At 35.5% G+C, this 16,574-nt stretch overlaps 1 protein-coding gene across 1 annotated transcript in view; it reads left to right on the top strand.

Moving 5' to 3' along the window:
• The window catches only part of MMS22L (MMS22 like, DNA repair protein), a 125,993-nt gene that overhangs the window by 2,988 nt on the left and 106,431 nt on the right, over window positions 1-16,574 (top strand). The window contains exons 4-8 of the mRNA XM_014843233.3: window positions 539-588; window positions 11,224-11,311; window positions 11,407-11,584; window positions 14,522-14,612; window positions 16,264-16,394. Coding sequence (XP_014698719.1) covers window positions 539-588; window positions 11,224-11,311; window positions 11,407-11,584; window positions 14,522-14,612; window positions 16,264-16,394 — 538 coding nt within the window. The remainder of the gene's footprint in view (window positions 1-538; window positions 589-11,223; window positions 11,312-11,406; window positions 11,585-14,521; window positions 14,613-16,263; window positions 16,395-16,574) is intronic.

Raw genomic sequence — 16,574 nt, 5'->3', positions numbered from 1 at the left:
GGACATGGGTCTTGGATGTGGGTCAATCTTCTAGGAGTTGAAAGGCAACTAGGAAGAATGACAAGATAAGATTACTTTCAGGAATGAAAGTGGAACATCATAAATATAGCTTTCCCTAATAACTCTAGTCTGTATAATTCAGTTTCTTTTCTGAACTCCTATTGTATTATTATATGATACAATTTAGCATTTCATTAGGTAACTGTTAACCTAGGATGTTTTATATAAGTATTTTAAAATTCTTAAAGATATAAACAGTATCTCATTGATAGTGAAATCTATGATATTTGATATAGTTTCTGAGATATGCAACTTTTAATAGGTTATTTGTGAAAGGTCAGTCAAAGGCATGTTTTATCTTCTCTCAGTCTTCACTACCTGAAGCTGACCCTGTAATAAACATTCACGAAGTATTAAACATCATTCACTAATGGGAATCATTGAAGCTCTGTAATAGATTTGGAAACATTATTTATGTAATTGTTACGTGCTTTAAACTATTCTAAAATTAACTCTCACCTTACGTTTTTTAAATTAGGCAACAACTGTACAACTTGGAAACCTTATTACAGGCCAGCTGTGATTTTGGTAAGTTTTAAGTGTGTTTAATGGCAAAAAGGAATGGTGCTCTATTACAGTAAATTACACATGGGTCTTTGATGCATAATTGGGATATCATATCATCGTGGAGAAAGTATTAGGTCAGAAGTTAAGTATACAGTGTATTTAATGTTCAGAAAAAGTAGGACACTTGAATTTTGTTGTGATTGAGCTTTATAGTATTTTGCCAAATCTGTAGGTAAAATTTATTTAAGGCTAAACATCTCTGAAGTGAATTAGTAACTTGCTTTGGGGGTGGGGAGTGGGACGGAGAACTTTGAAATAGAAAGTGCCAGACTTTGTTGTCTTCTTGCTCTGCTTTTCTGCTTTCTGTTTGTGACATTTAGTGGACTACTGATTCTTTGAGGATTGGTATAGTTAAGATAGTGAAGGGAATTGCGGGGCATTGTGGTTTAGTGCAGGCTAACTGCTTCTCCTTTCCAGCAGTGTTGGTGCAGTGTAGTATTTAGAATCATGGCTCTGTGGTCAGCCTGAGTTCCAACCCTAGCTAATTGTAGATCTCACACCAGGTACTAGTTCCCGCCTCACTGACTTCTTGTGAGAGTTAAATGACATAATGCAAATTAGGTGCTTAGCCTGGTGTCTCTTGTTAGTGATACCCAGCAGCTAAAGATCACCTGACACACCTTTGGTCAAAGAAAGATTTAGTAGATTACAGAAGCAAGGAGGAAATACACATCATGAGGAACAGGTGGGGCTTCTCAGTAAGCGGGGAGGAGGGAGGGGCTTGTGATGGGATTTGGGCTTGTGCTGGCTAATTTGGATGGAGTTTAAGGGGGATAGGACTTTATTCCGGATTGAATGTTGTGAAGCAGGTGCATGTTGATGATTGAGTATGTTAATTTTAATCTAGTAGGTGGGACAAAGGGATGCTAGAGAGAGTTCTAATTAGTAAAGAAGCAATAGTCATGTTAGCCGGAAGGGGATGTTCTGTTTTTGTATTTTTGTGTGTGTGTGATTGCATAGTGCCTTGTTTCTCTCTTCAGACATGATTACAGAGAGGATTTGTTTTTGTCTTGTTTCACCATAATCATGGAGTGGCCCTGCCTGATTATTTTTTATATTTTACGGAAGCTGTTTAATTTCAGTAGGGAACATCATGGCCTAGCTGTTAGCCATCAGCTGTCAGGGCCGTTTTATTTGTTTTCTCAGTCTGTGCTCAGTAAATGTTGAGTATTATTGTCTTATTATCACCTGAGTCCCTGCTTCATGCCAGGTGCTGTGTAAGGCGCTGATGGATCAGAGTGGAAAAATATGCTGCTGAAGAGCTGGCAGTGAGTCGGACAGATAGACATGCACGCTTGGTCAGCATGGTACATGGAAAAGTGTGGTGACAGAGGCATGTGCAGGCTGTTGCGGGAGCCAAGGGCTTCATCTGTTTATGTGCCCATCATGGAGTGACGCCACATTGGAGTCTTCAAGGATAAAGAGAAATTAGCTAGGCAAAAGATTCTGGGAAAGTTTTGGGGACAGGAAGAGTTCCAGGTAGAAACAACCGTATAGAAAAAGACACTGAGGTGTGTAAAAACATTAAAGTTCAGAGAGCAGGAAGTAAATAGTAATTGTGTTTGATTGGATCAGAGTGTGTGTGGGAGTGATGAATTTGGAAGGGAGGAGATTGCAATTACCTTTGTAAACCATGCCAAAGAGTCAGAATTTCATTTTGAAACCCCTGGGGAGCCTCCAAAGTATTATAGTTGGGAACAGCAAAAATACTTTTACTGTATAGAATAACTTAATTAAATTTGGTGCATGGAAGGCGTTTATTATACAAAATCGTTCCTTGAAAAGCACTTAGTGACCTAAATCCACTACAGTGGACTGTTTGTTGAAATGTTTGTTTGTTACACTGACATTTTGGCAGTTTTTGTGGCTTTAAAAAACTTTTAATGATAGGTTTGTTGGATACGTTAGCAATATTAAGGGTTATCCCTAGATCAGCTCACCCCTGCCATGCTCCTTTGTCAGGGCTCTGTTAATGAACTCACGTGGCTAGCCTTGGCCCTCAACCTTCCCCAGAAAACCCCTAATGTGGGGTCACTTACTGAAGTGCGTATGGTTCTTGTTTTCATATTCATTATATTCCTCAGATTGCTTTCTAGTTGAGGCAAAATAACATTTAATAATGTATGTTTTGCTGAACCTGTTCTTAAACATAGCTGTTGGTGTTACCTAATTCTCAGATACTGTATTTTATTGTCCCTAGACATATCATTTGGATTTTCTTAAATTCTCCATTTCTGTCCTTTTTTTCATCCATCTTGAACACCTGGAGTGTGTGTATAACCGCTGTTCTTAACTTCTTTGACTGTGGATTCTTTCATTGTTCTCATTTCTGGGTCTGTTCTTATTGATTGATTTTTTTCCTCCTAATTCTGTGATATAGTTTTCTGCTTCTTTCAACCTCTAGTAATTTTTTATTGTGTGATGGACATTATAGATTTTACATTGCTGCTTTCCGGATTTTCTTGTACTCCTATAACTAGTGTTGAATTTTGTTCTGGCTTGCCATTGAGTACTTGTAATCCATTGGATCTTTTTGAGGCTTCTTTTAAATTTTGTTAGGACTTTTAAAAAGTAGCCTTTAATCTAATGTTAATTTAGCTCTAGTTAGGCTTCTGAGGATTCTTTCTGGTGTATTATGACTTTTTTTCATTCTTGCTGGTGGGAACTTGAACTGTTTCCTGGCCTGTGTAAGCCTTGTGGAGAATTGTTTTCTTGTGTTTTCCCCTGGCCTCTGGTAATTTTTTCTCGTGCTTGAACAGATCGATATTCAGCCAGGACTCAGTGGGGATCCTCTGTCCATTTCCAGAGCTCTTTTTTCTGTAGCTTTTTTCTTCTTTGGCACTTTTGCCCTGCAAATTTAGACCACTCTAAACTGAGATCTTGTGTCTTCTCAACAAAGTGATTTGGACTCTGGGTTCTCTCTCTCTGTGCTGCAGCATGGAAACTATCTAGGTGCGAAGCTGATGCAGTCTTGGGACTTATCTTCTCTCTGGGATAGCAGTCCTGTGTTGTCTTGTGTCCAATGCCTGAACACTTGTTTTATGTTGTTTTCCTAGTTTTTTAGTTTAAGGTGGGAGGTGGCTAAATCTAATCCTTTTACTCCATGTTGGCTGGATGCAGACATTCAGAGCAGTTTTTATGAGAGTATGCCTTTAGGGACTGAGAATTGTGAAACTGGGGGTCACATGACTTTTGTAGGTGAAATATAATTAAGCTATAAAAATACACTGCACTATTTAATATTTACATATTTGCACAGTATCTTTACATTGATACTCCTGTTGGTTTTGCCAAAGGAGTGGCCATGTTTGCTCATTTGAATTTAAATTTAGAAATAAGTTTTGCTGTATGTTTAATATGGATGAGAATTTGTTGCCTGTAATTCTGATCACATTTTCTTTGCTTTTGTTTAGTGATTGTCTCTTACTCATTTTCACTATAGTAGTTATCACTGTTTTGTACGTAATAACCACCCAGATAATTTTTACTGATGTAAATGTTAAAGTGAGGGAAAGATGGCATGACTGGAAGTTGGGAGAAAGGCAGGCACTATTAGTAAGTCATTTGGGTCCTTATAAATCATTATAAGAAGTTTTGATTTCATTCTAAATACAATAGCTATCTTTTCATGGATTTTGATTTAGAAGGAACAGAAATTGATATATTTTTAAAGCAGTTTTGTACTTAGATTATAGAGGGGCAAACAAGGATCTGAGAAGACCTGTTAGGAGCCCTGTTGCAATAAATCAAGAGATTATAGGAGGAGGGGATTCAAAATGACAGCATAGGAAGACCTTGAACTCATCTCCTCTCACAGACAACCACAAATTTACAACTGCATATGGAATATATTTCTTCTGAAACGGATCTGCGAACTGAATAAGCAGTGCTTCTACAATAAAAGATAAAAGAGATGCATCAAGAAGGGTAGGAGAGGCAGAGACTCGGTCTTGCCCAGGACCCCACCCCAGGCATGGTATCCCAAAAATGGACAGGGACACCAAAAATATGAAACTTTCCCTCAAGATGTGAAAGGACTGTGCCACTCTGACGCTTGGATCTGGCATCAGAAGGATGAGTCCCCAAAATGTCTGGTTTTGAAAATAACCAGGGATTAAGTCTAGGGGAAACATAGAACTCTAGGAATGGAGAACCTGCTCTTAAAGGGCTCATGTGCACCCACTTACCCTGAGATCCAGTGGAAAAGCAACAGTTTGGAAAGTACCTGGACCATAAGTGAGGGAGACCCACTTATTAATCCTAAAGTGGCTGCCAGAGAGGTAGGAACCTACAGTGACTTTCTCCAGGGACAGAAACACTGGTGGGAGCCAGTTTTGCAACCTTGTTCTAACTTGCTGTTGACACAGCTGGTGGGCGCCATTGTTGGTGACCTCCTTCAGTGGGTTTGCTCTGTGCCCTGCCACCCTGCAGAGCAGCTGCACCACAACTGGGACAGGTAAGCCCATCACACCCTGCCCTCACTGTGCCACAGCCACAGCACCGCCACAGCTGGTAGGGGCATGTGGTTCACACAAGGGATGCCCCTTGAGCACTTGTTCCTGTGGGCCAGGGAGATTGTGCTTCTGGGCCCCATGGATCATCTACACAAGACTACTCCTTCAAGACTGTGAGAGATAGCTGTTTAGCCTAATACATATAGACAGACACAGAGAGTCAGACAAAATGAAAAGATATAGGAATATGTTCTGGACCAAAGAACAAGACAAATCTCTAGAAAAAGCCCTTAATAAAATGAAGGTAAGCAATCTATCTGATAGAGTTTAAAGTAATGGTCATAAAGGTGCTGACCAACCTCAAGAGAATACTGGATAAACACGGTGAGAACTTCAACAAAGAGATAGAAAATACAACAAAGTGCCAAATAGAAAACACTCTGCAGGGGTTCAACAGCAGGATGGATGAAGTAGGTACATGAATCAGCGAGCTAGAAGACAAAGCAATAAATCTCGCCCAGAGTAGCAAAATGAAAAAAGAATTTTAAAAAGTGAGATACCTTGTGACCTCTGGGACAGCATCAAATGGAGTAACATTTGCATTATAGAGATCTTAGAAGGAAAAGAGAGAGAGGAAGGGCCAGAAAAAGTATTTGAAGAAATAATGGTTGAAAACTTCACTAATCTGACAAAGGAAATAGACACTCAGGTCCAGGAAATTGAGAGAGTTCCAAATAAGATGAACCCAAAGAGAACCACACTAAGACAGATTATCATTAAAATGGTACAAGTTAAGGATAAAGAGAGAAACTTAAAAGCAGTTAGAGAAAACAGTTTTACTACATACAAAGGAAACCCCAAAAGACCATCAGCAGATGTTTTTCAGCAGAAACTTTACAGGCCAGAAGGGAATGGCATGACATATTCAAAGTGCTGAAAGGAAAAAATTTCCAACCAAGAATTCTCTCCCTGGCAAGATTATCAACTAGAATTGAAGGAGAAATTAAAAGTTTCCTAGATAAGCAAAATCTAAAGGAGTTCATCAGTACTTAACCTGCCTTACAAGAAGTGTTAAAAGGACTTCTCTAAACTGAAAAGACACTAATTAATGATAAGAAAACATAAGAAATAATAATCTCACTGGAAAAGTTAAATTTTTAATAAAGATAGTGGATCATTTACTTATACAGCAATTTTGAAGGTCAAAAGACAAAAGTGGTAACGTTAACTAATATTACAGTAATTAATAAAGTGATGCCTAAACTAAAAAGATGTAAAATGTGTCATCAAAAATATGAAATGGAGAGGGGGGAGTAAAAATGGTAAAACTTTGGAAGGTGTTCATATTTAAGTTACTATCAACTTAAAAGAGACTATGAACCTCACAGTAACTGCAAAGAGAAAATTTATAGTAAATGCATGAAAGAAAATGAGAGAGGAATCTAAACATAACACCAAAGAAAGTCATCAAACCATAGGGAAGAAAGCAAGAAAGGAACAGAGAGGAACTACAAAAACAGCTGGAAAACAATTAACAAGATGGCAATATGTACATACCCATCAATAATTACTTTAAATATAAGTGGACTAAATTCACCAATCAAAAGACAGACAGTGGCTGAATGGATAAAAACCCAAGAACCGTTTATATGCTGCCTACAAGAGACTCACTACAGAAGTGAGGGCACACGCAGACTGGAAGTGAAGGAATGGAAAGAGATATTCCATGCAAATTTAAACAAAAACACAGCAGGTGTAGGTATGCTTGTATCAGACAAAATAGATTTTAAAACAAAGACTGTAATAAGAAATGAAGAAGGGCACTACATAATGATAAAGGGGTCAGTCCAGCAAGAAGATATAATATTTATAAATATATGCACCCAACATAGGAGCACCAATATATATAATGAATATTAATGGACCTAAAGGGAGACACTGAAAGCAATACAATAATAGTAGGGACCTTTAACATACCACATTTTTTTCAAGTGCACATGGAACATTCTCCAACATAGACCACATGATAGGTCACAAAACAAGTCTCAGTAAATTTAAGAAGATTGAAATCATATCAAGGATCTTTTCTGACCACAGCAGTATGACACTAGAAATCAATTTAAAAAAGAAAACTGGAGAAAAAACAATTATGTGGAGACAAAACAAGATGTTATTAAACAACCAATGAGTCAAAGAGGAAATTAAAAAATACCTTGAGACAACTGAAAATGGAAACACAGTGTTGCAAAATCTATAGGATGCAGCAAAAGCAGTTCTGAGAGGGAAGTTCATAGCTGTACAGGCCTACCTCAAGAAACAAGGAAGATCCCAAATAAATCTTAATTTTACACCTATAAGAATCAGAAAAAGAACTTTTCAATAGAAAAGATCAGTGAAACTAAGCTGGGTCCTTGAAAAGACAGGCAAAATTGATAAATCTTTAGCCAGACTTCTCAAGAAAAAAAGAGGGTCCAAATAAATAAAATTAGAAAGGACAGAGGAGAAGTTACAACTGGTAGCACAGAAATACAAAGAATCATAAGAGACTACTATGAACAATTATATGCTAACAAATTGGACAACCCAGAATAAATGGATAAATTCCTATACACATACAGTCTTCAAAAACTGAATCATGAAGAAATAGAAAATTTGAATTGACTAATTACTAGCAATGATACTGAATCAGTAATCAAAAAACTCCCAACAAACAAAAGTCCAAGACCAAAAGTCTTCACAGGTGAATTCCACCAAACATTTAAAGAAGAGTTAATCCCTATCCTTCTCAAATTATTCCAAACAATTGAAGAGGAGCACAGTCTTCAAAACTCAGTTTATGAGGCCAGCATTACCCTGATACTAAAATGAAACAAAGACACTACAAAAAAATAAAATTATAGGTCAGTATCCCTGATGAACCTAGATGCAAAAATCCTAAGCAAAATATTAACAAACCAAATCCGACAATACATTGAAAGGATTATACACCCTGATCAAGTGGGATTCATTCCCGAGATACAAGGATGGTTCAACATCTTCAAATCAATCAGTATGATATATCACATTAATAAAACGAAAGATAAAAATTATCTGATCATCTCAATGGATGCAAAAAAAGCATTTGACAAAATCCAACATTCATTTATAATAAAAACTCTCAACAAAGTGGTTATAGAGGGAATGTACCTCAACATAATAAAGGCCTATATGACAAACCCATAGCTAACATCATACGAAACAGTGAGAAGTTGAAAGCTTTTCCTCTAGGATGAGGATGAGGATGCCCATTCTTGCCGCTTTTATTCAACAAAGCATTGGAAATCCTAGCCACAGCAGTTAGGTGAGAAAAAGAAATAACAGGAATCCAAATTGGAAAGGAAGAAGTAAAATTGTCTTTATTTGTAGATGACGTGATACTATATTTAAAAAAACTTAAAGAATCTACCAAAAAACTTAGAAATAAAAAATGAATTCAGTAAAGTTGCAGGGTACAAAATTAATATGCATAAATCTGTTGCACTTCTATACATTAGTAATGAACTATCAGAAACAGAAATTAAGAAAACAATCTCATTTAAAATTACATAAAAAAGAATAAAATGCCTAGGAATAAGCCTAACTGAGGAGGTGAAAGACCAGTAGTCTGGAAACTATAAGACATTAACGAAAGAAATTGAAGATGACAAATAAATGAAAAGATCCATGCTCATGGACTTGAAGAATTAATATTGGTAAAATGTTCATACTACTCAAAGCAGTCTACAGATTCACTGCAATCCCATCAAAATACCAATGGCATTTTTCACAGAACTAGAACAAATAATCTTAAAATTTGTGTGGAACCACAAAAGACCTCAGATAGCCAGAGCAATCTTGAGAAAGAAGAACAAAGCTGGAGGTATCATGCTTCTTGATTTCAAACTACTACAAAGTTATAGTATGCAAATCAGTATGGTACTGGCATAAAATCAGAAATATAGATCATTGGAACAAAATAGAGAGCCCAGAAATAAACCCGTGTTTGTCAACTAACCTGTGACACAGAAGGCAAGAATATACAACAGGAAAAAGGCAATCTCTTCAGTGAATGGTTTTGGGAAAACTGGATAGCTACATGCAAAAGAATGAAACTGGACCGCTTTCTTATACCATGTACAAAAATAAAATGGATTAAAGACTTAAATGTTCGATCTGAAACCATAGAACTCCCAGAAGAAAACATAGGCAGTAAACTTTTTAACATGGATCTTAGCAATATTTTTTTGGATATGTCTCCTCAGGCAAGGACAACTAGAGCAAAAATAAATGGGACTACATCAAACTAAAAAGCTGTTGCACAGCAAAGGAAACCATCAACAAAAGGAAAAGGTAACCTACTGAGTGGGAGAAGGTATTTGCAAATAATATATCTGATAAGGGGTTAATATCCAAACTGTATAAAGAGCTCATATAACTCAATATAAAAAAAAAAACCAAAACAACCCAATTAAGAAATGGGCAGAGGATCTGAATAGACTTTTCTGAAGAAGATATACAGATGACCAACAGGCACATGAAAAGATGTTTAACATCACTAATTATTAGGGAAATGCAAATCAAAACCACAGTAAGATATCACCTCACATCTGTCAGAATGTCTATTATCAAAAAAGACAGGAAATAACAAGTGTTGGAGAGAATGTAGAGAAAAGGGAACCCTTGTGGACTCATGGTGGGATTGTAAACTGGTACAGCCACTATAGAAAACAATATGGAGGTTCCTCAAAAAATTAAAAATAGAACTACCATATGATCTAGCATTTCCATTCCTGAGTATATATCCGAAGAAAATGAAAACACTAACTCGAAAAGATATATACACCCTTATGTGCGTTGTAGCATTATTTACAGTAGCCAAGATATGGAAGCAACCTAAGTGTCCATTGATAGATGACTGGATAAAGAAATTGTGGCGTATATCTATATATATAGATATAGATATACAGACACAATGGAATATTATTCAGCCATACAAAGAATGAAATCTTGCAATTTGTGACAACATGGATGGACCTAGAGAATATTATGCTATGTGAAATAAGTCAGACTGAGAAAGACATACCGTATGATTTCACTTATATGTGGAATCTAAAAAACCAAACAAATGAATAAACAAAACAAAACAGAAACAGACTCATAGATACAGAGAACAAACTGATGGTTTCCAGAGAGGAGGGAGGTGGGAGGATGGCCGAGGGAGAGGGAGGTGAGAGGTGAAGGGGAGTATAAGGAACAAACTTTCAATCATAAAAGAAATTAGTCATGGGGATGTAATGTATAGTATAGGGAATACAGTCAATAATATTGTAATAACTTTGAATGGTGAGAGATGCTAACTAGACATATCATGATGATCATTTCATAATGTATAAAGTATCAGATCACTATGTTGTATACCTGAAATGAATGTGTTGTATGTCAACTATACTTCAATGAAAAAGAGAGGTTATAAGGAAAATGGATAGTTCAAAGGTATATTTTGGTCATAAACTTAATAGGGCTCTGATGGATTAGATATGAGTTTGAAGGAAATGGAAGAATAAAGAATAACATACAAGCAATTGTTGGCCCCATATATTGGGTGGAGAAAACATGGCAGCATGTAAGGGGTTGGAGTGCAAAGGAGAGGTCTGGAATATAGGTAAACCATTTGGAGTTATTATCATTTAAAGATAAAGGAACTGATGAGATCACACATGTAGGAAGAGATGTCAGGAGAGGAGAGGACTCAGGACTGAGTCATGCAGGGCCCCCAGTATTCTTAGTAGAATTGAGGAGGAGGAGCGACTAGAGGAGAGGTAGGAGAAAGGACAAGTGAGAAAGAAAGAAGACTGGCAGTATGTGGTGTCAGTGAAGCCAGGAGTAGCCAGTGCTACTGCAAGGGCAAGTTACTGGAGGACAAGTAGTGTCCAGTACGTTGGACAACGTGGATTTCACTGGTGACCTTAATAAGAGCATTTTTGGGAGGATGGCAAGAACCATATAGGAATCAGTGAAAACAAAGAAGAGAGAATTGCTGCTTTTATGGCTTACAAAACTTTTTCGTAACTGCTCACTGGTTAATTATTTAAGCTCTGATTAACAATGTCTATTTTGGTTTTAGGGAAGATATCAACCTTACACTGCAAAGCAGACAGTATTAGGCAACAGTGTGTAACATTTCTTCATTATATTAAAGTTTTCATCTTCAGGTAGGATGTCAGATGAATATTTTGATTACCACATGAATTTCTGAGTACATATTCATCCAGACTTTGGTTGTTTATTGTATGTAATCATTTTTTAGGTACCTGAAAGTACAGAATGCTGAGAGTCATGTTCCTGTCCATCCCTATGAGGCTTTGGAGGCTCAACTTCCCTCTGTGTTGGTTGACGAGCTTCAAGGATTACTCTTGTATATTGGACATCTATCTGAACTTCCCAGTATTAATCTAGGAGTATTTGTAAATCAAAACCAGATTAAGGTTTGACTTGTTTCATTCAATTTTTAAATTATCAGTTTTTTCTCCCCATACAGAATATTTATTCAAGAACAATGGAAATTAGTCAAGAGTGCTCTGAAACCAGACTGCCTGAGTTGAAATTCTGGCTCCTCCTTTTATTCCTCCTTTGGGCAAGTGGCTCTTGCCTGTCTCCTCATCTGTAAAATTGGTATAGCTTCCTACAGTTATTGGGAGAATTAGTAAATTAAAATGTATAAATGCCTAAACATAGTATATACTGAATCAATGATAGCTATTCTGTATTCCAGTTTTTAACAGTGTAAATGTTTAAAATTTTCAAAACCAATAAAATAACCTTTATTTTCTAAAATTTGTATCTTTGCCATTGATAAAAGTTTGGGCAAACCCTAGCTTATATTATGGTAAGATTCAAGAAGATCACTTATAAAGTTACTCTTCCAAAACCACATCATTGTATCTGTTCTGACTTGAGAACTTTTCAGAACTTGATTAAGATTGACTATGCCCTTTTTTTCAACCTGTGATAATTGTTCCCTCTGAAATTTGGTTTTTAAAAATTCATATTGAGGCCAGCCCTGTTGCTGAGTGGTTAAAGTTCTGTGCGCTCTGCTTCGGTGGCCTGGGTTCACAGGTTCGGATCCTGGGTGTGGACCTACTCCACTCAGCCATGCTGTGGAGGCATCCCACATACAAGTAGAGGAAGATTGGTGCAGGTGTTAGCTCAGGGCTAATCTTCCTCACAGACACAAAAAAAGAAATTCGTATTGTTAGCATGACCCAGCTTATGGATGTAATTAACAAATTCTTCCTAGGGAAATGTGAGCTTCTGTGAATGACAAATTATAATTCCTCATTCCCTCAACTCTTAACCTCTTCCATTCTATTTGATTTCACCAAATTGAACAACACTCAGTTTTTACAAACATGTCTTTGCCAAAATATAAGGTACAATTAAATGTTTATGTATTTCTGTGAAATTTAGCAACAAAAATTTACTCTTCTTATCAGGGATCAATATATGTAAAAATAAAATTAAATAGAGTTCCAACTGAATTCACGGGTTAGTGCATCCAATCCATGGAAAACAAATATATAATTACTTTTAATCATGTCAGTAAAGATTCATGGGTAGTTTGTAAGGAGAGGGATGTTGTACCAAACGTCTCTATAAATTGGACTGGTTTTTATTTTCTGGATATCCATCAAGTGCTTAAGAAAATAAAAATTAATTTTTCTAGCAGCAGAAATAAAGAATGTGTGCAAGGGTCATTAAGGTAGGTTTTGCCTCTCATAACTTTTTAATTAGGCATACTTGAAAAGATGGTTTATTTGAAGATCAGAAGACTAAATTTTTAAAAGCAGGGGAATGTAGTCTTCAACATGTAAGCAAAAAACATCATACATTAAAATACTGTTTTGAAACAACAGCAAAAACATAAAATCAAAAGTATCTTTCAAGACTTCTTGTATTTCTTTCTTTCTTTTTTTTTATGGTGAAGAAGATTGGCCCCGAACTAACATGTGTTGCCAGTCTTCCTCAGTTTGCTCGAGGAGGGTTGTCCCTGAGGTAACATCTCTGCCACTCTTCCTCTGTTTTGTATGTGGGACACTGCCACAGCACGGGTTGATGAGCTTGTGTAGGTTTGCACCCTGGATCTGAACCAGCGAACCCTGGGCCACCAAAGCAGAGTGCGTGAACTTAACCACTATGCCCCGGGGCTGGCCGCTATATATTTCTATTTTACTCATCTTATATATGAAAATTATTGATTTATTTGATATTTTCAGTTGAGCATCTGTCTTTTTATTATTTTTTAGGAATTTTTTTATTAGAGATATTATTTGTTGGGTATTATGTGTTACAAATATTTTCATCCATTTATCTTGTCTTTTTCAGCAGTTAAGCTGACTTGCTAGGTAGATGGTTTAAGATTTTTATATAGTTATTTTGTTAATTTTTTCCTGTGTATCATTCTTCTGCTCTTGTTACAAACATACTTGTTTTTTACATTTATCGTTTTAATTCATCTTCTTTTAAAACATAATACTGTGAAGTGGGCATTCTAACTTTAGTTTCTTGCAAATAAATGAGTTAATAATCCTGTCTTTTGTTGAATGATCGATGCTTTCCCCACTGATTTGAGATATCCAATTTATCCACTTCTCTCTTCCCTATTTTGGCTGTTTGTTATCTATTCCTGAGCCAATACTGTTTTATTAGTCTAGCATTTTATTTTATTTACATAGTTGATAAAGCAAGTCCCCTCTCCATCATTCTTCCTAGCTGTCCTAATAGAACACGTGTAACATTGTATTTATTTTTACAGTGATACTAAATGTTGACTAGAAGAAAGTTATTGATAACCTACTTTAGCACAGTACTTAAGAGCATTGGCTTTTGAATCAGATAGAATTAGATTTGAATCCTAATGCGTGACTTGAGAGGTAAATTTCTATATCACTCTTAACTTCAGTTTCTTAATGGGCATGACAGCGATGTTTAATGACAGTCTAAAGTTCTCCTGTTAAAATATTTTGTAGGAGTTCCTGGGTACTCATTACATTTAAAAACGTATTTGCTAGCTGAAGTCTAAAGCAAAATCATGAAAATAAGTCGTTTAAAAAAATTCTTTTACTGCCTTGCATCTGAGGTAGAATCAGAGGTTGGTTGGAAGGGATCTTTACTGTACAAGTCTATTCAGCAGCACAGATGTGGGGTCTGTCTTAAACCATTGGATGAAAATATATCCTGCTTTCAAAAATCTCCAGTGAAAGAATCCTCTAATGAACAAGACAAAGGTTTTCTCTGAGCTTTTGAGTAGTAGTAGGTTAATTGGTTCTTTATCCTTGTGCTTATGGAAGAATGTTGTTACATGCTATAAAGTACCTAGTAAAGTAATATGAATTCTCAGTCACAGTTGATAATGTCATTCACAGCTATTTCCACCATCATGGCATTTATTACATCTCCACTTAGATATCCATTGGCTGGTGCTGGAAATTCTTCACATGCTTGGTGAAAAATTGAGTAAGTTTATGGATTTCTGATTCATGTCTTTTAAATCCAAACTGTTATTGTTTCTTAAAATTACACAATAAATGCTGATTTTTTTTTTTTTTTAAAGCAAGTAGTAACCAAAGTAAGAAGTGAAGGTCTTATTCCTTTTTTCCAAGGATAACTACTGGGAATAGCTTAGTCCATTTATCTTTCCATACTTATTTACTATCAGTATTCATATATAGAAACTCATAAGTAGGATTGCTGTTTTTCTTTCTAATGACAAATGGTATCATCATATTATCCTGTGTAGTGTTTCATTTAACAGTTTTTGAGAGATCTGTTCATGTTAGTACATATAGTTCTACTTTATTCATTTAAGAGCTGTATGTTATGGATCTGCCATGGTTTATTTAGCCAAGCCCACTTTTTAATATTTCAGTTATTTCTGGTTTTTTTTAATATTACAAATAATATTTCACTGAACCTCCTTGTGTATATATACATCCTTGAATACTTGTACAAGTTATTCAGTAGAATAGGTTCTTAGAATTGGAGTGGCGCAGTGCAGTTTTAATATTATATACACTGCTCTGTCGCTTACAGTAAGTTTCCCCAATTTATATACGCTGTGAGTGTGCCTTTGCCTCAAACTCTTGCCATTAGTGAATATTGTCCATTTTTTTATTCTTTGCCAAATAATGTGAAAAATGATACTGAATCTCTATTTTTGAAATTTCCTGATTTCCAGTGAAGTCGAACATCTTTACCTAATTTCATTGTCTTCTTATATTTGCTTTATTAATTACTTGTTCATTATCTTTTGCAAATTTTCCTGCTTTTATTTAATTAATTAATAGGAATTTATATGTATTATGGCTAGTAATTCCTTATTTCATATTTGCCTATTTATTTCTTGTTCTTCCCTTTGGCATCTTTAGGTTCTATTATCCGTTTGGCAATATTCTGTAAATAATATTTAGTTATAAAGTAAATTATTAGTTATTTATCTTATAAAGATACCCATTACCTCAATACCTGTTTTTCAGTGAATTAATAAATACAAAAATACATATTTGTATGTGTTTGTTTACACACATATATATATATACATACACACAAACATACAAAGATGTACACAAATATATAATTTCCTCTCATGTGAACTGTGTTTCAAATAATATTTCCTTAGAGCAATACTCAGATGGACATACTCTGATATACGTGCAAATTTTGGTATTTGTTACCTTGGTTTGCTCTATTTCGCACCACAAAATAGTTGTACGTGGTTAGTTTATTAGTGTTTATTAAAAGAATAATGTCTTAAAGGCTTTATTGGTTAGAAAGGTTGGTGAAGATTTTCTGGTATTTCCTCGATTTTACTTTTTTCTCTTAATTAATGTTGCATTGTTACTTTACAAAGATGGCCACGGTAAGAAAAGGGAAATTATTCAATAGTACATGGAAAGGTTGAAAGCGTTTTTTAGGTAATGTTTATCCCTGCTCATATAAGAAAGGAGTTGTCCTCAAATTTAACTTTTATTTGCAAAAAATTTACTTTTGACTGTATATGTAACAGTTTTGTTATAAATTAATCTGAGAGTATACAGTCACTTTCTTCTTTCTGAATTAGGAAAATCTACTGTAATTTTAAATAGAATTTATTTTATTATATTTTTAGAACAAGTTGTATACAGTCATCAGTTTGTGAACCTGGCAGGTGACAATTTAACCAATGTCAGCCTATTTGAAGAACATTGTGAAAATCTCCTTTGTGATTTAATAAGCCTGTCACTCAACAGGTATGACAAGGTAATGCCTGAAGTGTTTATTTGTATTTTTGCTACTTAATGGCAGTAGTCAGTCTTTAATACATGTGGTTTTATCTGTAAGCATTTATTCTAAAGTGGTTTACTTGTTAATTCTCCTAATTTTATATTTACTATTATCTGGGAGTTGAATGGGAAAAGAATTTGCTTTAAACATTTAGAA

This window comes from Equus asinus, chromosome 24, assembly GCF_041296235.1.
Source record: "Equus asinus isolate D_3611 breed Donkey chromosome 24, EquAss-T2T_v2, whole genome shotgun sequence".
Classification (NCBI taxonomy): Eukaryota; Metazoa; Chordata; class Mammalia; order Perissodactyla; family Equidae; genus Equus; species Equus asinus.
The sequence above is the reverse complement of the archived record's forward strand: the minus strand, read 5'-3'. Positions and strand labels throughout refer to the sequence as shown.